The 18,449-nt window shown below is 39.0% G+C and overlaps 2 protein-coding genes across 2 annotated transcripts in view; one reads left to right on the top strand and one right to left on the bottom strand.

The window, feature by feature from the left end:
* The window catches only part of LOC308082952 (inositol 1,4,5-trisphosphate-gated calcium channel ITPR1-like), a 144,763-nt gene extending 142,173 nt beyond the window's left edge, over positions 1-2,590 (bottom strand). Inside the window, exon 1 of the mRNA XM_080425032.1 lies at positions 2,410-2,590. The gene's annotated coding sequence lies outside the window, so the exon portion shown is untranslated. The remainder of the gene's footprint in view (positions 1-2,409) is intronic.
* Positions 2,591-4,050: 1,460 nt separating this feature from the next.
* Positions 4,051-18,079, top strand: LOC308082860 (formylglycine-generating enzyme-like). Its single transcript, XM_080424921.1, has 10 exons — positions 4,051-4,183; positions 4,746-5,176; positions 6,818-6,991; positions 8,295-8,369; positions 10,115-10,197; positions 11,092-11,214; positions 11,570-11,684; positions 13,292-13,405; positions 14,230-14,289; positions 17,358-18,079. The coding sequence occupies exons 1-10, from the start codon at positions 4,114-4,116 to the stop codon at positions 17,457-17,459; spliced, it is 1,347 nt and encodes a 448-aa protein (XP_080281047.1). The 5' UTR covers positions 4,051-4,113; the 3' UTR covers positions 17,460-18,079.
* The last annotated feature ends 370 nt before the right edge of the window (positions 18,080-18,449 follow it).

The raw sequence follows: 18,449 nt of genomic DNA, 5'->3' as shown, positions 1-18,449 counted from the left end.
TCTCTCTCTCTCTCTCTCTCAGCTAAGGGGGTCCCTGCTTCATCTCTCTCTCTCTCTCTCAGCTAAGGGGTCCCTGCTTCATCTCTCTCTCTCTCTCTCAGCTAGGGGGGTCCCTGCTTCATCTCTCTCTCAGCTAAGGGGTCCCTCATCTATACAATATGTAGTGGGGGGTCCCTGCTTCATCTGTCTCTCAGTTAAGGGGTCCTTGACCTGAAAAATGTTGAAGACAGACCTCTGTATTAAATGAAGCAACAGGCGACTCCATTCATAGACCAGCAGAGCTCATTATAATACTAAGTGTCGTCACAAAGGCTACAATTTACAGTTTTAGACATTTAATCTATTTATGTCCAAAACTGTTACTTTTCACTTTTTGTTAAATGCCAAAATTAGCAGATCTACAAGCTCTAAACGTGTGGATCTGCTTCTTATCATGCTCTTGTGTGAAGCTGTGGTGTGATCAAGTAGAGCGTTAATTTACGAAAGAATATGGAGAGAAGAAGTTATAAAACACTAAAAAAAACAGTTTTTTTCTTTCTTAGTCATTGTGGAGTGTTGTGAGTAGAATGAAGAGGGAAATAATAGCAATATAACAAAATGTGACAAACATGAAAGGGTCAGAAAAGTGTATAATGCAGAATATGCACAGTAGATCTAATTGATTTATGTCTATGTTGTTTATAAGCTACTGATGCTAAAGATCTAATGTGATGCTGATAATGGCAATGAATGCACTGATGACAGCAGTTATTCAAGAGCTTATTTATCCTAATATACATTTCAAACAATCAACAATCACTGCTTTCTCACACACACACACACACACACACACACACACACACACACACACACACACACACACACACACACACACACACACACACACACACACACACACACACACACACACACACACACACACACACACACACACACACACACAATCTAAGCCTAATGTTACTCTGAATAGTTCAATCTATTTCCAACTTTACTCAACTAGCCTATTAGAAGAGCACTATGTGTAGTGCAGTGGTGTAAAGTAACTAAGTACATTTACTTAAGTACTGTACTTAAGTACACTTTTGAGTATTTCCCATTTTCAATACTTTTACTTCTACTCCACTACATCTCAGAGGCAAATATTGTACTTTTACTCCACTACAATTATTTGAAAACTTTAGTTACTAGTTACTTTTTTTTATTATTATTACATTAACCACTTCAGCCCCGTTTCATGCATGGGCTATTTGAAAATAGCAGATCTACAAGCTCACAATGTGTCACATTGTGATCTGATATTTTTCAAAAGATTTTTTTTATACATTTTGAACTTGTGAAATGGGACATTCTGCACAATGAGTACTTTTACTTTTAGTACTTTTTAGTACATTTTTAATAACTTTTTTTTACTTACAGACAGAGTAACAGAGTATTTCTACACTGCAGTATTGATACTTTTACTTAAGTAAAAAAAAATTGAGTACTATTCCCTTACCACTGGTGCAGTGTAACAGAGCTACATTCATTCATTCATAATTTGTTCCATTTACCATACAAGGAAACAGCTCCATCACATTCTAACACAATGCTTCTCAAACGGTGGTCCGGGGACCCCCCAGGGGTCGTGCTTTTTGGGGGTCACTAGCTAAATGATGAAGAGTTTAGATACTTTATAAGCCCAGTTTTATTTATATTGTTACTATTGTTATTATTAGACAATATCTCATATCTACAACTCTCCACACATTGTATTATGAGCTTCATCTCAAGCTTTTATTTCCTAAAGATGTGACAAACCTTCATCATCTTATGTAAATACATGGGGGTCCCTCCTCCCTGCTGTGGCACTAATTCATTTAACATAGGGGGTCCGTCAAATACATAATATAATGAAAAACATGAACATTAATGTTTCATAAACACTGATTTAAACTGGAACACCCCCCCCCTCCCCCCCCCCAAACATTAAGCAGCACAAACAGACAAGATAGCAGTGGTTTAAAGTAACTAAGTACATTTACTCAAGTACTGTACTTAAGTACAATTTTGAGGTATTTTTACTTTACTGGAGTATTTCCAATTGTCTATACTTTTACTTCTACACCACTACATCTCATCTCAGATGCAAATATTGTACTTTTACTACAATTATTTGAAAACTTTAGTTACTAGTTACTTTGTAGATTTTGAATATTATTACAAAACATGCTCACTGCACAACGAGTATTTTTTTTAAACTTTTGATACTTTAAGTACATTTTGATACCAATACTTTTACTCAAGTACATTTTTAATTCCGGACTTTTACTTGTAACGGAGTACTTCTACAGTGCAGTATCGATACTTTTACTTAATTGAGTACTTTTCTTCCACTATACTGACAATAAGTTAGATCTGCATCCACTTTACCTCTGATGGTCTGTTAGATCTGATGGTCTGTTAGATCTGATGGTTCTAACGGACAGAAGCTCTTCTGGATCAGAAACAGAAGAACATGATTATAAAGTTATAAGTTATTCCTCTTCATCACCACCACCCCGGTACGGTGGGATATATACATCCATCCTCAGGTTATAGGGTTTATAGATCTAATAAATGTTGGACCGACTCCCCGCTGCCTGTGGAGCCGAGAACAGACGCTCCTGTGGGGGGTTGGGCTGGTGGGCTGGATGCCAAGAGCTGCTCTCTGTCAGCTGCGACCTATCACTGATGCATTCTGGGAAATGTAGTTTTCTCTGCACTGGTCCTGCTCCTTCCTTCTTCCGCCCTCTAAGCACCACGGGACATGAAGTCCTGAACACAGAACTACAATTTCCTTGTTTACGTTTTGCTTAGCTGTAGTATACAACCCTCGTAGACGTATTTATCATTCTGACGTTTTCAATCTACGAGAGTTGTAGGGTGCACTTCCCATAGTGACCTGGACTTTCTGCACTATGCCCCGTAGACACTCCAAACATTGTACAAAATGAAAATAAATGTGCTTACCGCGAAGCCCCAAATGTTAACTGGCTCTACGGGGTAGTAGTTTAATGTAATAATCCATATCTTTCAATTAAGAAGTGTTTTAATGCCGTCTGTGGCCGAACGCCATTTTTTCACCCTCGTTTACTTCCTGTTTACATTTAGTGTAATTCCGGGTTCCACCGGATGCGCCCCCTCACTACCCGTCACTACCGCCCATTGGCAACTTCCGACAGAATCGGCCACAGACGGCATTAAAACACTTCTTTATTGAAAGATATGGATTATTACATTACACTACTACCCCGTAGACCCAGTTAACATTTGGGGCTCGGCGGTAAGCACCTTTATTTTCATTTTGTACAATGTTTGGAGTGTCTACGGGGCATAGTGCAGAAAGTCCAGGTCACTATGGGAAGTGCACCCTACAACTCTCGTAGATTGAAAACGTCAGAATCATAAATACGTCTACGAGGGTTGTATACTACAGCTACATTTTGCTAAAGGATATTCTATAGTTTAATGGACAACCTAGTGTTTAGACTTTCTCCATCTACTTACATCTTTACATCTACATAAACGTTTATATTTCAGATATAAAGTGCTTATCATATGGCCATGGATGTTATAATTATGTACGGGTCCTCAAAAGTACCCGTTTATTCTGTATTGCTCAATAAAAAAGCATTTTAATCGGATTGGTGGCCATTTTAGTTGCACTCCATAGCTGCACCTTATGCTTTCAACCTCGCGACCATAGCGGTTGGTACGTGTACTGCACCTCTGATACAACATAACTCTATGAGGAAAATATAGCCATTGACTGGATTAAAATACTTTTTATTGAACAAAAACGGAAGATTTGGGTACTTAAACCCACCCGTCCATCATTTTAACATCTGTGGCCATGTGTTAAACCACTTTATATTTGAAATGTGAACGTTTATGTTACGTTTCAACCGTAAATGGAAAACATGCAAAAACCAGGGTAAAGTTCCGCCCGTGACAGATCGAGGAGAGTCCTGTCAGACACTAAAGGGTTACCAGTGAGCCAGCTGGTTGGTCACGTGATTTTGCGGAAGCGTTGCCATGTCTGTGAGCAGTGTGAGCGTGTAGTTTATTATTAATAATAATAACTGTGTTATTATTATGATCATAATGCTGTTCCGTTACATTTTATGGATAGTTCTACTGAACAGTCTGTACTCATGTGTTGAAGGTCAGTGGTTTTTACTTAAGTAAAAGTATCAATACTGCAATGTATAAGAAATGCTCTGTTACAAAAGTCTGGAATTAAAAAATGTACTCGAGTAAAAGTACAAAAGTACTGGTATAAAAAATGTACTTATAAAGTACCTAAAGTATAAAGTACTCATTGTGCAGAATGTCCCATTTCACAAGTTTTCAAATGTATAAAACATCATTTGAAAATAGCAGATCTACAAGCTCACAATGCGTTGCATCGCAACGCATTGTGAGCTTGTAGATCTGCTATTTTCAAATGATGTTTTATACATTTGAAAAATCCACCAAAATGTATTTAGGGCTGAAGTGGTTAATGTATGTGTTGTAAGTAATAATAATACAAATCTACAAAAAACTAGTTTTCAAATAATTGTAGTGGAGTAAAAGTACAATATTTGCCTCTGAGATGTAGTGGAGTAGAAGTAAAAGTATTGAAAAATGGAAATGCTCCAGTAAAGTAAAAAAAAATCCTCATCATAATTGTACTTAAATACAAGTACTTGAGTAAATGTACTTACTTTACACCACTGTTACAGGTACAGATCATCTACCCGTTGCAGTGGAAGATGAGGAGACCCCTGGATCTGGGACCCTCACCCTTACATCTGGGACCCTCAACCCTACATCTGGGACCCCTACACCTGGGACCCTCAACCCTACATCTGGGACCCTCACCCTTACATCTGGGACCCTCACCCTTACATCTGAGACCCCTACATCTGAGACCCTCAACCCTACATCTGAGACCCCTACACCTGGGACCCTCACCCTTACACCTGGGACCCCTACATCAGGCTGTGGTTGTGGTGGACACAACCTGAACAGACAGAGAGACCACCAGCATGATGATGAAGACGATGATGATGAAGATGGAGACCCCGCAGTGAAATACTCCAGAACGGCCAACGATGTCGTTCCATCTGAAGGTCATCTTCTGGACAGACATCATCATGAGACTCACAGTCAGGTAGAAGACACGTGATTCTCTCTGCCTTTTACCATTTAAATTATAATAACTTTATTTATATAGCACTTTTCTATAGTGCTTATAGGACAGAATGCACAATAAAAACAAGAATGCCACAAAGGTAATAAACAAGGGAAAATAAAATGAGCTAATACAAAAGCTATGTGTTTAATGTTCTAGATCAGGGGTTTTCAACCGGTGGTCCCTGGACCACTGGTGGTCCCTGGACCACTGGTGGTCCCTGGCCATGCATTCACAATTTAAAAAAAATGTCAAGCTTTTATTTATTTTTTTGCTTTTAACAAGTTTCAGGAGTTCTCACTATATGGTGTGTGTGTGTGTGTGTGTGTGTGTGTGTGTGTGTGTGTGTGTGTGTGTGATATGAAATGTGAGCTTTCCATAATCACAGTAATCCTTCATATTCATATTCATATTCCATCATATTCAAGGGCTTTTGCTGAGAAAAGAGACAGACCCCAGTCACTTTCAAATTAGAGCACTGCAGAGGACAGGTGTGTGTGTCTGTGTCCAGCTGACACTTGTTGACGCTCGTTAATGTTAAAGTTGTACAATGCAGAATCACAAATAACTATTTTTAGCAACCTCTGCTGGTCACTACCGTCACTGCATACAATTTCCGTAGTCCTCGATTACCCAGAATTCCATTCGTTTTCACCGGAAGCCGGAAGCCTTTCAAAAAGCGATCTTTTAATTGTTTTATACTATCTACGGATCGTTTCTCTTAGCCAGTGGAGCATTAGTTACCATGAGCTGTGCTTTCTTTTTCTATTCTTTTTCGATCTTCCAATCCTACATTCTCTTGAAATCAGCGTGAGGTTCCTTTTTGTTATTAGCGCGGTAGTTCCTGGCCAAACAGGAAACCGTTGCGGTATTTCCTGGCCGACGTCATGACGTCGGCCAGGACGTCGGCCACGACGTCATGACGTTGGCCAGGAACGTCATTTTCCCGGGAAAGTCCCCCCAGTCCACGTTCAATAGAAAATATATAAATAAAAGGCTTCCGGGGGTGAAATTCATGGAGTGGGTGTAGTGAAACTTTTGCCACTCACAAAATATATACAATTTAACTTTAGTTTTGTTGAAAACGTTACCTAGTATGCCTTTAAAGGCATAAAAGCAATTATGCTTCTGCACTGTCAAATAGGCCAACATCTAATCTAAGATTAGTGGGACCATTGAGTCACAGGACTCACTTCATTGAAAACAAACAAAATCACTGTATTTTTTTTAGATATTATGTTGATATTATAGCTATTTTATTTGATTAGATATGTGATGTTCCTGACAATTAGTTGACTTTTGGTGAGAAAGCATATGTCGGTATCGGTTGATATCGGTATCGGAAATTAGGAGTTGGACAATATCGGAATATCGGATATCGGGAAAGAAGTGCGGTGGGTCTATGATGGACCCACCACGCACAATAGTGGTGGTCCCCAGGTTGCTCTTTGTCAGGATGGTGGTCCCTGGGTCAAAATCAGTTGAAAACCCCTGTTCTAGATGGTTCTGATTCATTATTATATTTAATAATAATCCTATAAGCTGTGTTTAATGTTCTAGATGGTTCTGATTCATTATTATATTTAATAATAATCCTATAAGCTGTGTTTAATGTTCTAGATGGTTCTGGTCCCTGGGGGAGAGTTCCTGATGGGCACTGATGACCCCGGCATCCCCCCGGATGGGGAGGGTCCTCAGAGGAGGGTCCATGTGGACCCCTTCTACATGGACGTCCAGGAGGTCACCAACACACAGTTTGAGAGCTTTGTCAACTCTACGGGCTACGCCACCGAGGTTTTATTATCTTTAATTAACACATTCCATGCCAGAGGTTAATATCATGTAGGCCTACTCACCAGTGCCAGCGTTTTATTGTTGTTTTTTGTTTTTTTCATGTCGCCACAGACCTTGCTAAATAAGTTAAAAGTGCGAGTTCTAAACACACAGGGGATCTGTGTGAAACGGCCAGCGAAAACCCTTTCCAAATCCGAGCCGCCATCTTGAAGATACAGCGGTGAACGATAAACAGTGATCAGCGAGGAGAAAAAAAAACCCCTGAGATAATAGAGTTTTAGACAGGATCCCAGACAGGAAGCGGATACGATCGAAAAAACCGGAACCCGAATAATTCTGTTTCCGGTGGTGCTACCGGAAACTGAAGTGGATCAAACGCGTAGATCTACGCGATTGGCACGTGGCGGCTTTAAATAGGTTCGCGTAGATCTACGCGATTGGCAGTCAATGGGTTAATCAGTGCTATTGAACAGCCTTCACGTCTGTGTGTGGGTTTTACAAATATTGAACCAATGAAAAGTATTAAAAAGCTCTTCTGACTAAACCTCCTAACTCCATTGGATCCTCAAACTGTCAGTCAAACCTCCTGACTCCACCTTCTCATTCTAATCAATGATGGACTAAACAACATCTTGACATTAATGGTCAAAAACCTCCTAATTCCACTTGAGCTGGATTTGGGTAAAACATGTTTTTTTATTTCTTTTTCATTTCCTGACAGGTTCATATTTTGGACATAGTTGGTTTCTGCCTGACAGCAGAGATATGGGGCTTAAGTGGTTAATTGAATTTTGAAATGGAGGAGTTAGATGAGCCTAGCATCTAGAATGAAACTGTTCTTAAAACATGTATTTAAAAACACTCAACAGCCTGTAGGATGTTTGGAAGCTTCACCTGTCTCACCAAGTCCTTAAAAACAGACAGAAGGCAGAGCCTCAATTTCACCTTTTTATTTTGACCTGACAAAAACACAGTGTCAGCATTGAGCATTTACTTCTGGACAAAATAGGTTCATATGTTCAGGATGTGTAGTTATTACACTGGCCCGGGGCACAGTCCCAAGAAAGATAAAAAGATAAAGAACAACACAGAACAAGACATGAAGACTAGACTAGGACAACAAGAACTCAGTCACACTGTCAGTCACAACAAAATAAAAGGCTGAAATATAGGTATTGACTGTCTATTGTTTTTAAAGTTGGTGAGAGTTCTGCCATATAGTATTTATTGGGTCTTTTTGTTTAATTCTCTTGTCTGGAGGAAATAACTTCATTTCAGTCATCTCTTGTCCTCCTGCTTGTAGGCAGAGAGATATGGAGACTCCTTTGTGTTTGAGGGAATCCTGAGTGAGACGCTGAAAAGACAAATCACCCAAGCTGTAAGTATTGCTCTGTTGATTCAACGCTGTATGGTGTTAAAGATGTGATCCGTAATTAATCCCCATGTTCAGAACATCCTAAACATTACTGACCCAACCTCTTATATCCTGAGTCTGAGGATTACTATCACAATATAGAGCTATTTAACACTGTTACTGAACACACACTCTATAGTAATGATTACTATCACAATATAGAGCTATTTAACACTGTTACTGAACAAACACTTTATAGTAATGATTACTATCACAATATAGATCTATTTAACACTGTTACTGAACAAACACTCTATAGTAATGATTACTATCACAATATAGATCTATTTAACACTGTTACTGAACAAACACTCTATAGTAATGATTACTATCACAATATAGAGCTATTTAACACTGTTACTGAACAAACACTATAGTAATGATTACTATCACAATATAGAGCTATTTAACACTGTTACTGAACAAACACTATAGTAATGATTACTATCACAATATAGAGCTATTTAACTCTTATATTAAACAAAAAACAACGACAACATTGCCCCATATCCAGCTGACTTCCTGTTCCACATTGGTATTAAACCACAATGATAACAGCTAAATGGAGTCAACTCTGTTACACTAACAGGCCTGTTAAAACTATTAAAATGATGAACAGGCTTTAATAATAATAATAATACATAATTCTCCCTGCGAGGAGTTTGTCTTGGCACATCTCTCACACCTGCATAGCGCACAGCCACACACACACACACACACACACACACACACACACACACACGCACACGCACACGCACACGCACACGCACACACACACGCACGTAATCACTCGCAGCTGGACATAAACCTTGGGTGGTCGTCATAGCAACCGGGAGCCCTCGGGGGCAGAAGGTCACATGCTTTGTTTTTCAAGCGGTTCTACTTCCTGTTTGGAGGATGATTGACAGGCACTCTTTGTGTGATAGGATACTTATTTGTACATTAACCCCTTGAACCCGAGTACAGACCCGGGTTCAAATCTTGGGAGTCAAGGAGCCCCCGAAAATGTATATGTGGATGTGGACCCATTTAAAAAGATGTTGTGCCAGAGCCTCCCATAAAAGAAGATTTGTCAACTTTTTTTGTCTTCTAAAATACCAGATATACAAGCTCACTGATGCATCACCTAATGTGTTGTGAGCTTTTAGATCAGCTGTAGCGAAATAGCCGGAAAACATTTTATTGTTTTAAACTGGGGACCCCCTGGAACCCTCTCAAGGACCCCTGGAGGGTCCTCGGACCCTACTTTAAGAACTATTGGTTTAAAGGAGAAATCCGGACATTTTAAGTGTTATCTTTGATGTGTAGTTACTCACTCACCGAGTTATGAAGTGGCGTTGAGTTTTTCCAGCGATTCCCCTGTCTGTGAGTCTGGTCGACCCCCAACATTGGAATAGTGGGAGGCGCGTGTCTTAGTGAAAATCGCCTAATTCCACAGCTCCAAACTTCTTTTTTTTCCCACAAATCCTCCTCATGGTGTCTCCTGATACTTTCACATGCAGCGTGAAATCTCGCGTCTCGCGAGATTTCCCGAGGAGCGCAGTGAGCCGAGGATGGGAAATCTCGCGAGACGCGAGATTTCACGCGAGAGGAAAACATTCACGTCGCAGACCATGAACGCCAGCTCGTGAGTGATAAACAGTGCATGTGAAAGTATCAGGAGTTCTGATAGATTCATCACCAGGCTAAAGTCTCTCTCTCTCTATCAGGTGGCTGCTGCCCCCTGGTGGCTGCCAGTGAAAGGAGCGTACTGGAAGCATCCTGAAGGTCCAGAGTCCTCTGTCACTGACAGGTAGGAGGGGCTTAATAATAATACACCACATGATATTAGTATATAATACACCACCTTATGAATAATACCCCACATTATATGAGATGGAATCCACTTTAAAATGTGTGCCATGACCATATTTTGGGTCACAGACCCATTTTTATGGATCTCAGGAGTAAATATCCCTTTTTTCTTTTCCTGTAATTTTTTTTAAAGAATCGTGCCACGTTGTGAGCTTGTAGTTCGGCTAATTTCACAATATTTATCTGTGGAACAGAGTCCAACCAAATGTAATGCCTCAACTCCTACAATTCCAAATGCTTCAGGCTGGGGGGTCCACAGTTCAAATATGATTATTTTGGGGGGGTCCACAGTTCAAATATGATTATGTTGGGGGGTCCACAGTTCAAATATGATTATTTTGGGGGGTCCACAGTTCAAATATGATTATTTTGGGGGGGTCCACAGTTCAAATATGATTATTTTGGGGGGTCCACAGTTCAAATATGATTATTTTGGGGGGTCCACAGTTCAAATATGATTATTTTGGGGGGGTCCACAGTTCAAATATGATTATTTTGGGGGGTCCACAGTTCAAATATGATTATTTTGGGGGGTCCACAGTTCAAATATGATTATTTTGGGGGGTTGCAACCTGAAAAGTTTGGGGACCCTTGCATTAGAATACTGCTCATGTGTTATTACAGATTACATCATCCAGTGGTCCATGTCTCATGTGTTATTACAGATTAGACCATCCAGTGGTTCATGTATCATGTGTTATTACAGATTAGACCATCCAGTGGTTCATGTATCATGTGTTATTATTACAGATTAGACCATCCAGTGGTTCATGTATCATGTGTTATTACAGATTAGACCATCCAGTGGTCCATGTATCATGTGTTATTACAGATTAGACCATCCAGTGGTCCATGTCTCCTGGGCAGACGCGGTAGCCTACTGTTCTTGGCTCCATAAGAGACTCCCCACAGAGGCAGAGTGGGAGCATGCATGCAGGGCCGGACTGAAGGACAGGTGAATATCCATTCATTACTGACCTTTATTTGTTGTCTTAAGCTTGATTTAAGAAAATAGATGTTGAAACTATAAATAAACGCCGGCTTCGAATGCTATCAATGCATTGAATGGGAGATTATCACGTTTTATCAGACCATTATACAAGTCATCTCCGTCGGTAGGTCAGTATGTCCTGATAACACCCAATGAATGGTCTGAATCGTCAAAGGTTATGCTAAAAGGATAACACAAAAAGACTTTTGACAGATACATACACATTACATGGTCATGTATACTGTATGTATTTCTGTCCATATAAACACATGTATGAATCATTCACACTGCACTGTGTGTGTGTGTCTGGTCTCCTCAGGTTGTTCCCCTGGGGAAACAAGTTGACCCCTAAAGGTCATCACTACGCCAACCTGTGGCAGGGAGAGTTCCCCTCACACAACACTGGAGAGGACGGCTTCACCACTACTTCACCTGTAAGAGAGAGAGAGAGAGAGAGAGAGAGAGATCCCAACATGTATTGTTCTCCTTATTTGGCCATGTCAAATGAAGAGATTTGATGTAATATATAGGGGTTCATGGCACTGTACATACAGTATAGACGAATCCACAGACGCGCTGCCTCTAGGCAATCATAACTGAGGTGTTGCGGTGCAGAGTGGCTGCCGCTTGACACCGCAGTTATGAATGCCGTTCTGTGGATTCGTCTATAGGGCAGGGGTCTTCAACAGGGGTTCTGGGACCCCTAGGGGTCGTCAGAGTTACCACAGGGGGGTCCCCAAATCTTTGTGTGATAGGTAGCATCCCTATTCTGAGAACTTTAGCTGAGGTTTGGTGTAGACTGTAGAGGGAAAAAAAGAGCAGAAGCAAGAGCAAGTACAGAATGAAAGGTCAAGTATTGAGGGTTTGAGTGGTTAAATGTCTGAAAATACACAGTAACATGAATCCAACAATGATGACAGTGTCACATTTTTGCCAGTTCAGGGAAGCAGGTGTGGTTCCTGTGTTGTGAAACAGGAAGTTGGTTTCTCATTCACTGCTGCAACAGGAAGTTAACGGTCATTTAACGGTTGGTAAAACATTACCCGCGATTTGTCAGACCATTCATTGGGGCGTAATCAGGAGATACTGACCTACTCGGAGGCAGAGCAGTCCCCACAACATGATTTACCATTCTGTGCCTATATACCATTCTGTAAAACATTACCAACCTGCAGCTCACAGATTATGGTGATCAAATCAATGGTGAATCAAATACATTTATCTAGCTAACAATGCTAAATTCTAAAGCCCCATTCACAAGTTTATGACAGAATGCCATTGCATGGTGTTTTGGGGGGAGGTGGGGCTAAACTCCAGCTCAACCAATCACTTACTGTCTGTTATCCTGTTATCTTCATATAATTGGTCCTCACTAATGCTCATTATAATATGGTACCATTTATGTCTATTCGGTCTGTGTCTCAGAGGATGGCTGTGGACAGTTAAGACACTTGCCTACCAGTGACATCATCGATGGGGTATCCAAGCTAATAGAAACGGCAGGCTTTCTGTCCCTGAAGTTAGCATGATATAATGGAAGCCATTGTTCTCACGTTAATAAAAATCTACGTAAATAGAAAAATATATATCTTGTTTGAAAAAGAAAATCTGCCTAATGATGATGTCACTGGTAGGCAGGGTTCTGAAGTGTCCACAGCTCTCCTCTGAGACAAAGAGTGAGTAACAGACATGATGCCAATTTATCATCAGCATTAGAAGATGAGGTTGAAAATGGGTGAAGTGGTCCTTTAACATTCACATTATTATTCATGAATAGTGCATAAAGTCATGGACTGTTTGAAGTTTTGTCTGGTTCTGTATCTGTACAGTATTACTGTGTTAAGTAGTTGATGTTAACGTTCATTCTACAGTTGATGTCATTTCCTGTTAACATTCATTCTACAGGTGATGTCATTTCCTGTTAACGTTCACTCTACAGGTGATGTCATTTCCTGTTAACGTTTGTTCTACAGGTGATGTCATTTCCTGTTAACGTTCACTCTACAGGTGATGTCATTTCCTGTTAATATTCATTTTACAGGTGATGTCATTTCCTGCCAACGGTTTTGGCCTGTATGACATGGTGGGGAACGCATGGGAGTGGACCTCTGATTGGTGGACTGTCCATCACAACACACAACCATCACACAACCCTGTATGTACACACTACACAACTACACAACCCTGTATGTACACACTACACAACTACACAACCCTGTATGTACACACTACACAACTACACAACCCTGTATGTACACACTACACAACACTACACTACACACAACCACCACACAACCCTGTATGTACACACTACACTACACAACAACACAACCCTGTATGTACACACTACACAACAACACAACCCTGTATGTAATGTACACACTACACAACAACACAACCGTGTATGTACACACTACACAACAACACAACCGTGTATGTACGCACAACACAACACAACACCACTACAACTCAACACAACCCAGTAATTGCTGGTTTTTATTTATTTATATTAGCTGCGCCACCCGAGCACAGCCAAAAGCACATTTAACACATTAATTGCCAGGTTTTACCTTATTTTGAGTATTTTTGACGATCCACAATGTTGTTGTTTTTTTCAACCCGGATGTAAACAAACAATGTCTTGTTTACGGAAAAAAACATTGTAACCGTGATGGTCCGTTCTGTAGTTATCAGCAGTTGAATAATAGCTCGAAATAAATCAGAGATAAATGTGTTTTTATAAATCTGATAACATTGTAGCGGACGGGGTGACAATGTTTTAGATGACGTCATTTCCGGGTGGATCCTTCTCTGGAAGTCAAGGCATCATTCATGGGTTGGCGAAGAGCGCCCTCTAGCGTGATCATTAAAAACACCATGATGACGTAATATTACGTCTTTGGCAGTTAATGTGTTAAATGGATCGACTCTGGTAGTATTTATTTACAGCTCTTTATCTCTATTTATCTCTCTTTCTAGACAGGACCTCCGTCAGGAACAGATCGGGTGAAGAAGGGAGGATCCTACATGTGTCACAAGGTACGAGTCTGGTTACAAAGCTGTCACTCTCCTTGTTGACCCTCCAGAAAAATGTGACTATGAGCATAATTATGCGTGGGTAACTTTTTTTCAAAAAGGGCGTGTCGCATCGCATTGCATAATATTGAGATGTTTTCTCATATTTTGCAACTTTTCTTATGTTTCATATATTTCGCAATTTCACCACATAACATCACTTAAAACCTCCACATATTTCACCGCGAAATCAAGGATTTTAGTCCGTGTTTTTCTGGAGGGTCTAATTAGACAGGCATCTTAACTACTTCAGCCCTATATATTTCCATCGTGCGACAAATAGCAAAAAAAACAATGAACCATGATGTGAACCATGATGTGAGCTTGCAGATCTGCTATTAGAAATGTTTTAATTATTTTAAACTGGGGGGATTTTATTTTATTTAATTCTTTTACATTTTGCGAATTCTAGAACTTTGGGGGAATTTTATTTGATTATTTTACAATGACATGCCAAAAAATAGGTATTCCAGGTTATAAGAGGTTGAGATGCAAGTGAAAACAGAGAGACGGTAACAGCTCTAAACTGTTATTATTATTTATTATGACAAAAGGCCAATAATCCAAGTTAATCTGTCGTAGGTTTTGGGTGATTTGTAACGAGAGGAGCTCCCAGTTAAGACTCATTTATGCTTCGGCGCACGGCAGTGTCGCTCTGCAAAAATAGCTGACCTACAGTCTGGCCAGGGTTCTTTTTTTAAAACAAGATTTCAATTGTTTTATTTAGATTTGTATTAACGCGAGAACAATGGCATCCATTATATCACGCTAACTTCCCAGGAATAGAAAGCCTGCTGTTTCTATTAGCTTGGATTCCCCATCGATGATGTCACTGGTAGGCAGGTTTCTGAATTGGCCACAGCCCTCCTCTGAGACACAGACCGAGTAGACCCAATATGGTGCTATATATATATATATAATGATCTCTCTCTCTCTCTCTCGTCATACTGCTATAGGTAGGGATGGGTATTGGCAAGAATCTCACGATACGATACGTATCACGATACTTAGGTCACGATACGATTATATCACGATATATTGTGATACGATACATATTACAATATATTGCGATATCATGATATATTGTGATACGATATATATTACAATATATTGCGATATCATGATATATTGTGATACGATACATTTTACAATATATTGCGATATCATGATATATTGTGATACGATATATATTACAATATATTGCGATATCATGATATATTGTGATACGATACATTTTACAATATATTGCGATATCATGATATATTGTGATACGATATATATTACAATATATTGCGATATCATGATATATTGTGATACGATACATATTACAATATATTGCGATATCATGATATATTGTGATACGATATATATTACAATATATTGCGATATCATGATATATTGTGATACGATACATTTTACAATATATTGCGATATCATGATATATTGTGATACGATACATATTACAATATATTGCGATATCATGATATATTGTGATACGATATATATTACAATATATTGCGATATCATGATATATTGTGATACGATACATTTTACAATATATTGCGATATCATGATATATTGTGATACGATATATATTACAATATATTGCGATATCATGATATATTGTGATACGATACATTTTACAATATATTGCGATATCATGATATATTGTGATACGATATTTATTACAATATATTGCGATATCATGATATATTGTGATACGATACATATTACAATATATTGCGATATCATGATATATTGTGATACGATATATATTACAATATATTGCGATATCATGACATATTGTGATACGATACATATTACAATATATTGCGATATTATGATATATTGTGATACGATACATATTACAATATATTGCGATATCATGATATATTGTGATACGATACATATTACAATATATTGCGATATCATGATATATTGTGATACGATACATATTACAATATATTGCGATATCATGATATATTGTGATACGATACATATTACGATATATTGCGATATCATGATATATTGTGATACGATACATATTACAATATATTGTGATATGATATATTGTGATACGATACATTTTACAATATATTGTGATATGATATATTGTGATACGATACATATTACAATATATTGCGATATCATGATATATTGTGATACGATATATATTACAATATATTGCGATATCATGACATATTGTGATACGATACATATTACAATATATTGCGATATTATGATATATTGTGATATGATACATATTACAATATATTGCGATATCATGATATATTGTGATACGATACATATTACAATATATTGCGATATCATGATATATTGTGATACGATACATATTACAATATATTGCGATATCATGATATATTGTGATACGATACATATTACAATATATTGCGATATCATGATATATTGTGATACGATACATATTACGATATATTGCGATATCATGATATATTGTGATACGATACATATTACAATATATTGTGATATGATATATTGTGATACGATACATATTACAATATATTGTGATATGATATATTGTGATACGATACATATTACAATATATTGCGATATCATGATATATTGTGATACGATACATATTACAATATATTGCGATATCATGATATATTGCGATACGATACATATTACAATATATTGCGATATCATGATATATTGTGATACGATACATATTGCGATATATACAATATATACACTACATATGAGTAGCTGCAGATCAGTGATAGGTTTTTTGAATGTTTTTTCATAAAGCCTGTATCTGCAAAAGCTTAATAAAAAAAAAGATATAAATGTTTTTATATTTCGGGATACGACGGCCTAGAGTATCGATATAGTATCGCGGAAAAAGATATTGTGATATATCGCGAAATCGATAATATTGCCCATCCCTAGCTATAGGTATATGACTCACTCTCTCTCTCTCTCTCTCTCTCTCTCTCTCTACAGTCATACTGCTACAGGTACATGACTCTCTCTCTCTCCCTCTCTCTCTGCAGTCATACTGCTACAGGTACCGCTGTGCAGCTCGCAGTCAGAACACTCCAGACAGCTCAGCGTCCAACCTGGGCTTCCGCTGCGTCTCTGAGGACCAGCGGTGACCCCTGACCCCGGCTACACGTGTCCCTTTAAGGAGGTCAGGTGACCACACAGCGGTTCAGCTCCAGGGCCCTATGCCGGCTGAGGAACCATCCCACAATGTGGGGGCTGTTTGAAGGTGTAACGAAGGTGTAACGATGGGACATCTGGTACATTTCGGACAGAGATAAGAAGAACACCGTCCCACCTTGCTGAGCCCCTCCCCTCATCCAGTGAGCCCCTCCCCTCATCCAGTGAGCCCCTGCCCTCATCCAGTGAGCCCCTCCCCTCATCCAGTGAGCCCCTCCTCTCATCCAGTGAGCCCCTCCCCCTCATCCAGTGAGCCCCTCCCCTCATCCAGTGCAGCCTGCTTGGACTGTAGATGTTTTCATAAGTCTCACATACTGTACATTACACTGTACACATGTTGTGTTCATGTGTACACTCTAATGAGTTGTACTTGAAGGACTTTACTGTGTAATTCTTCATTATGACTGCTGTTCTAATTGTCTTTAATGAGCCTGCAGAGTTTGCCAAACAGAAGTGGGGAGATTTCTAAAATATTGTATTTGTTATTGTGATTATTATGATTATTTGAATATTTGAGATATTCATTATATAAAGAAGTTTTCCTGAATGTCATTCTGCTACACCATTGTTTTGCTAATAGCACATTGGTCGTTATCATCGTTGGTTGAGTCAGTTAAGAGTCCAAACGAACCACATGTGGTTCCAATTGTTCTAATGTCTTGAATCAGCCTCTTCACATTTTGCTAATAAACAGAAATGGAGAGCCTTCTGAAATAGTATTGGTGATTTTTGAATATTTGAGGTATCGTACTTTTACTTAAGTAAAATATCTGAGTACTTCTTCCACCACTGCCTGGGGACACATCCCTTCAGTGCGTTGTGCCAACCAGCCATTAGCACTCGCATGACTGCAGTAAGACCATCTACCAACTCAGACTGACTTCAGATCAAAATGACCGTTTTTTCCCTGCTATTCCATTGGC

Source organism: Gymnoscopelus braueri, assembly GCF_963280865.1.
Source record: "Gymnoscopelus braueri genome assembly, chromosome: 3".
Taxonomy (NCBI): domain Eukaryota; kingdom Metazoa; phylum Chordata; class Actinopteri; order Myctophiformes; family Myctophidae; genus Gymnoscopelus; species Gymnoscopelus braueri.
Note: the sequence above shows the minus strand (reverse complement) of the source record. Positions and strands in the feature narration are given on the sequence as shown.

What these genes read in the sequence shown, in the direction of transcription:
- LOC308082860 (XM_080424921.1), top strand. Translation starts at nt 4,114, where the DNA reads ATGATCATAATGCTGTTCCGTTACATTTTATGGATAGTTCTACTGAAC. An exon ending in AGGGCCGGACTGAAGGACAG is followed by an intron (nt 11,215 to 11,569) that starts GTGAATATCCAT and finishes TGGTCTCCTCAG; the next exon opens with GTTGTTCCCCTGGGGAAACA. An exon ending in GATCCTACATGTGTCACAAG is followed by an intron (nt 14,290 to 17,357) that starts GTACGAGTCTGG and finishes CTCTCTCTGCAG; the next exon opens with TCATACTGCTACAGGTACCG.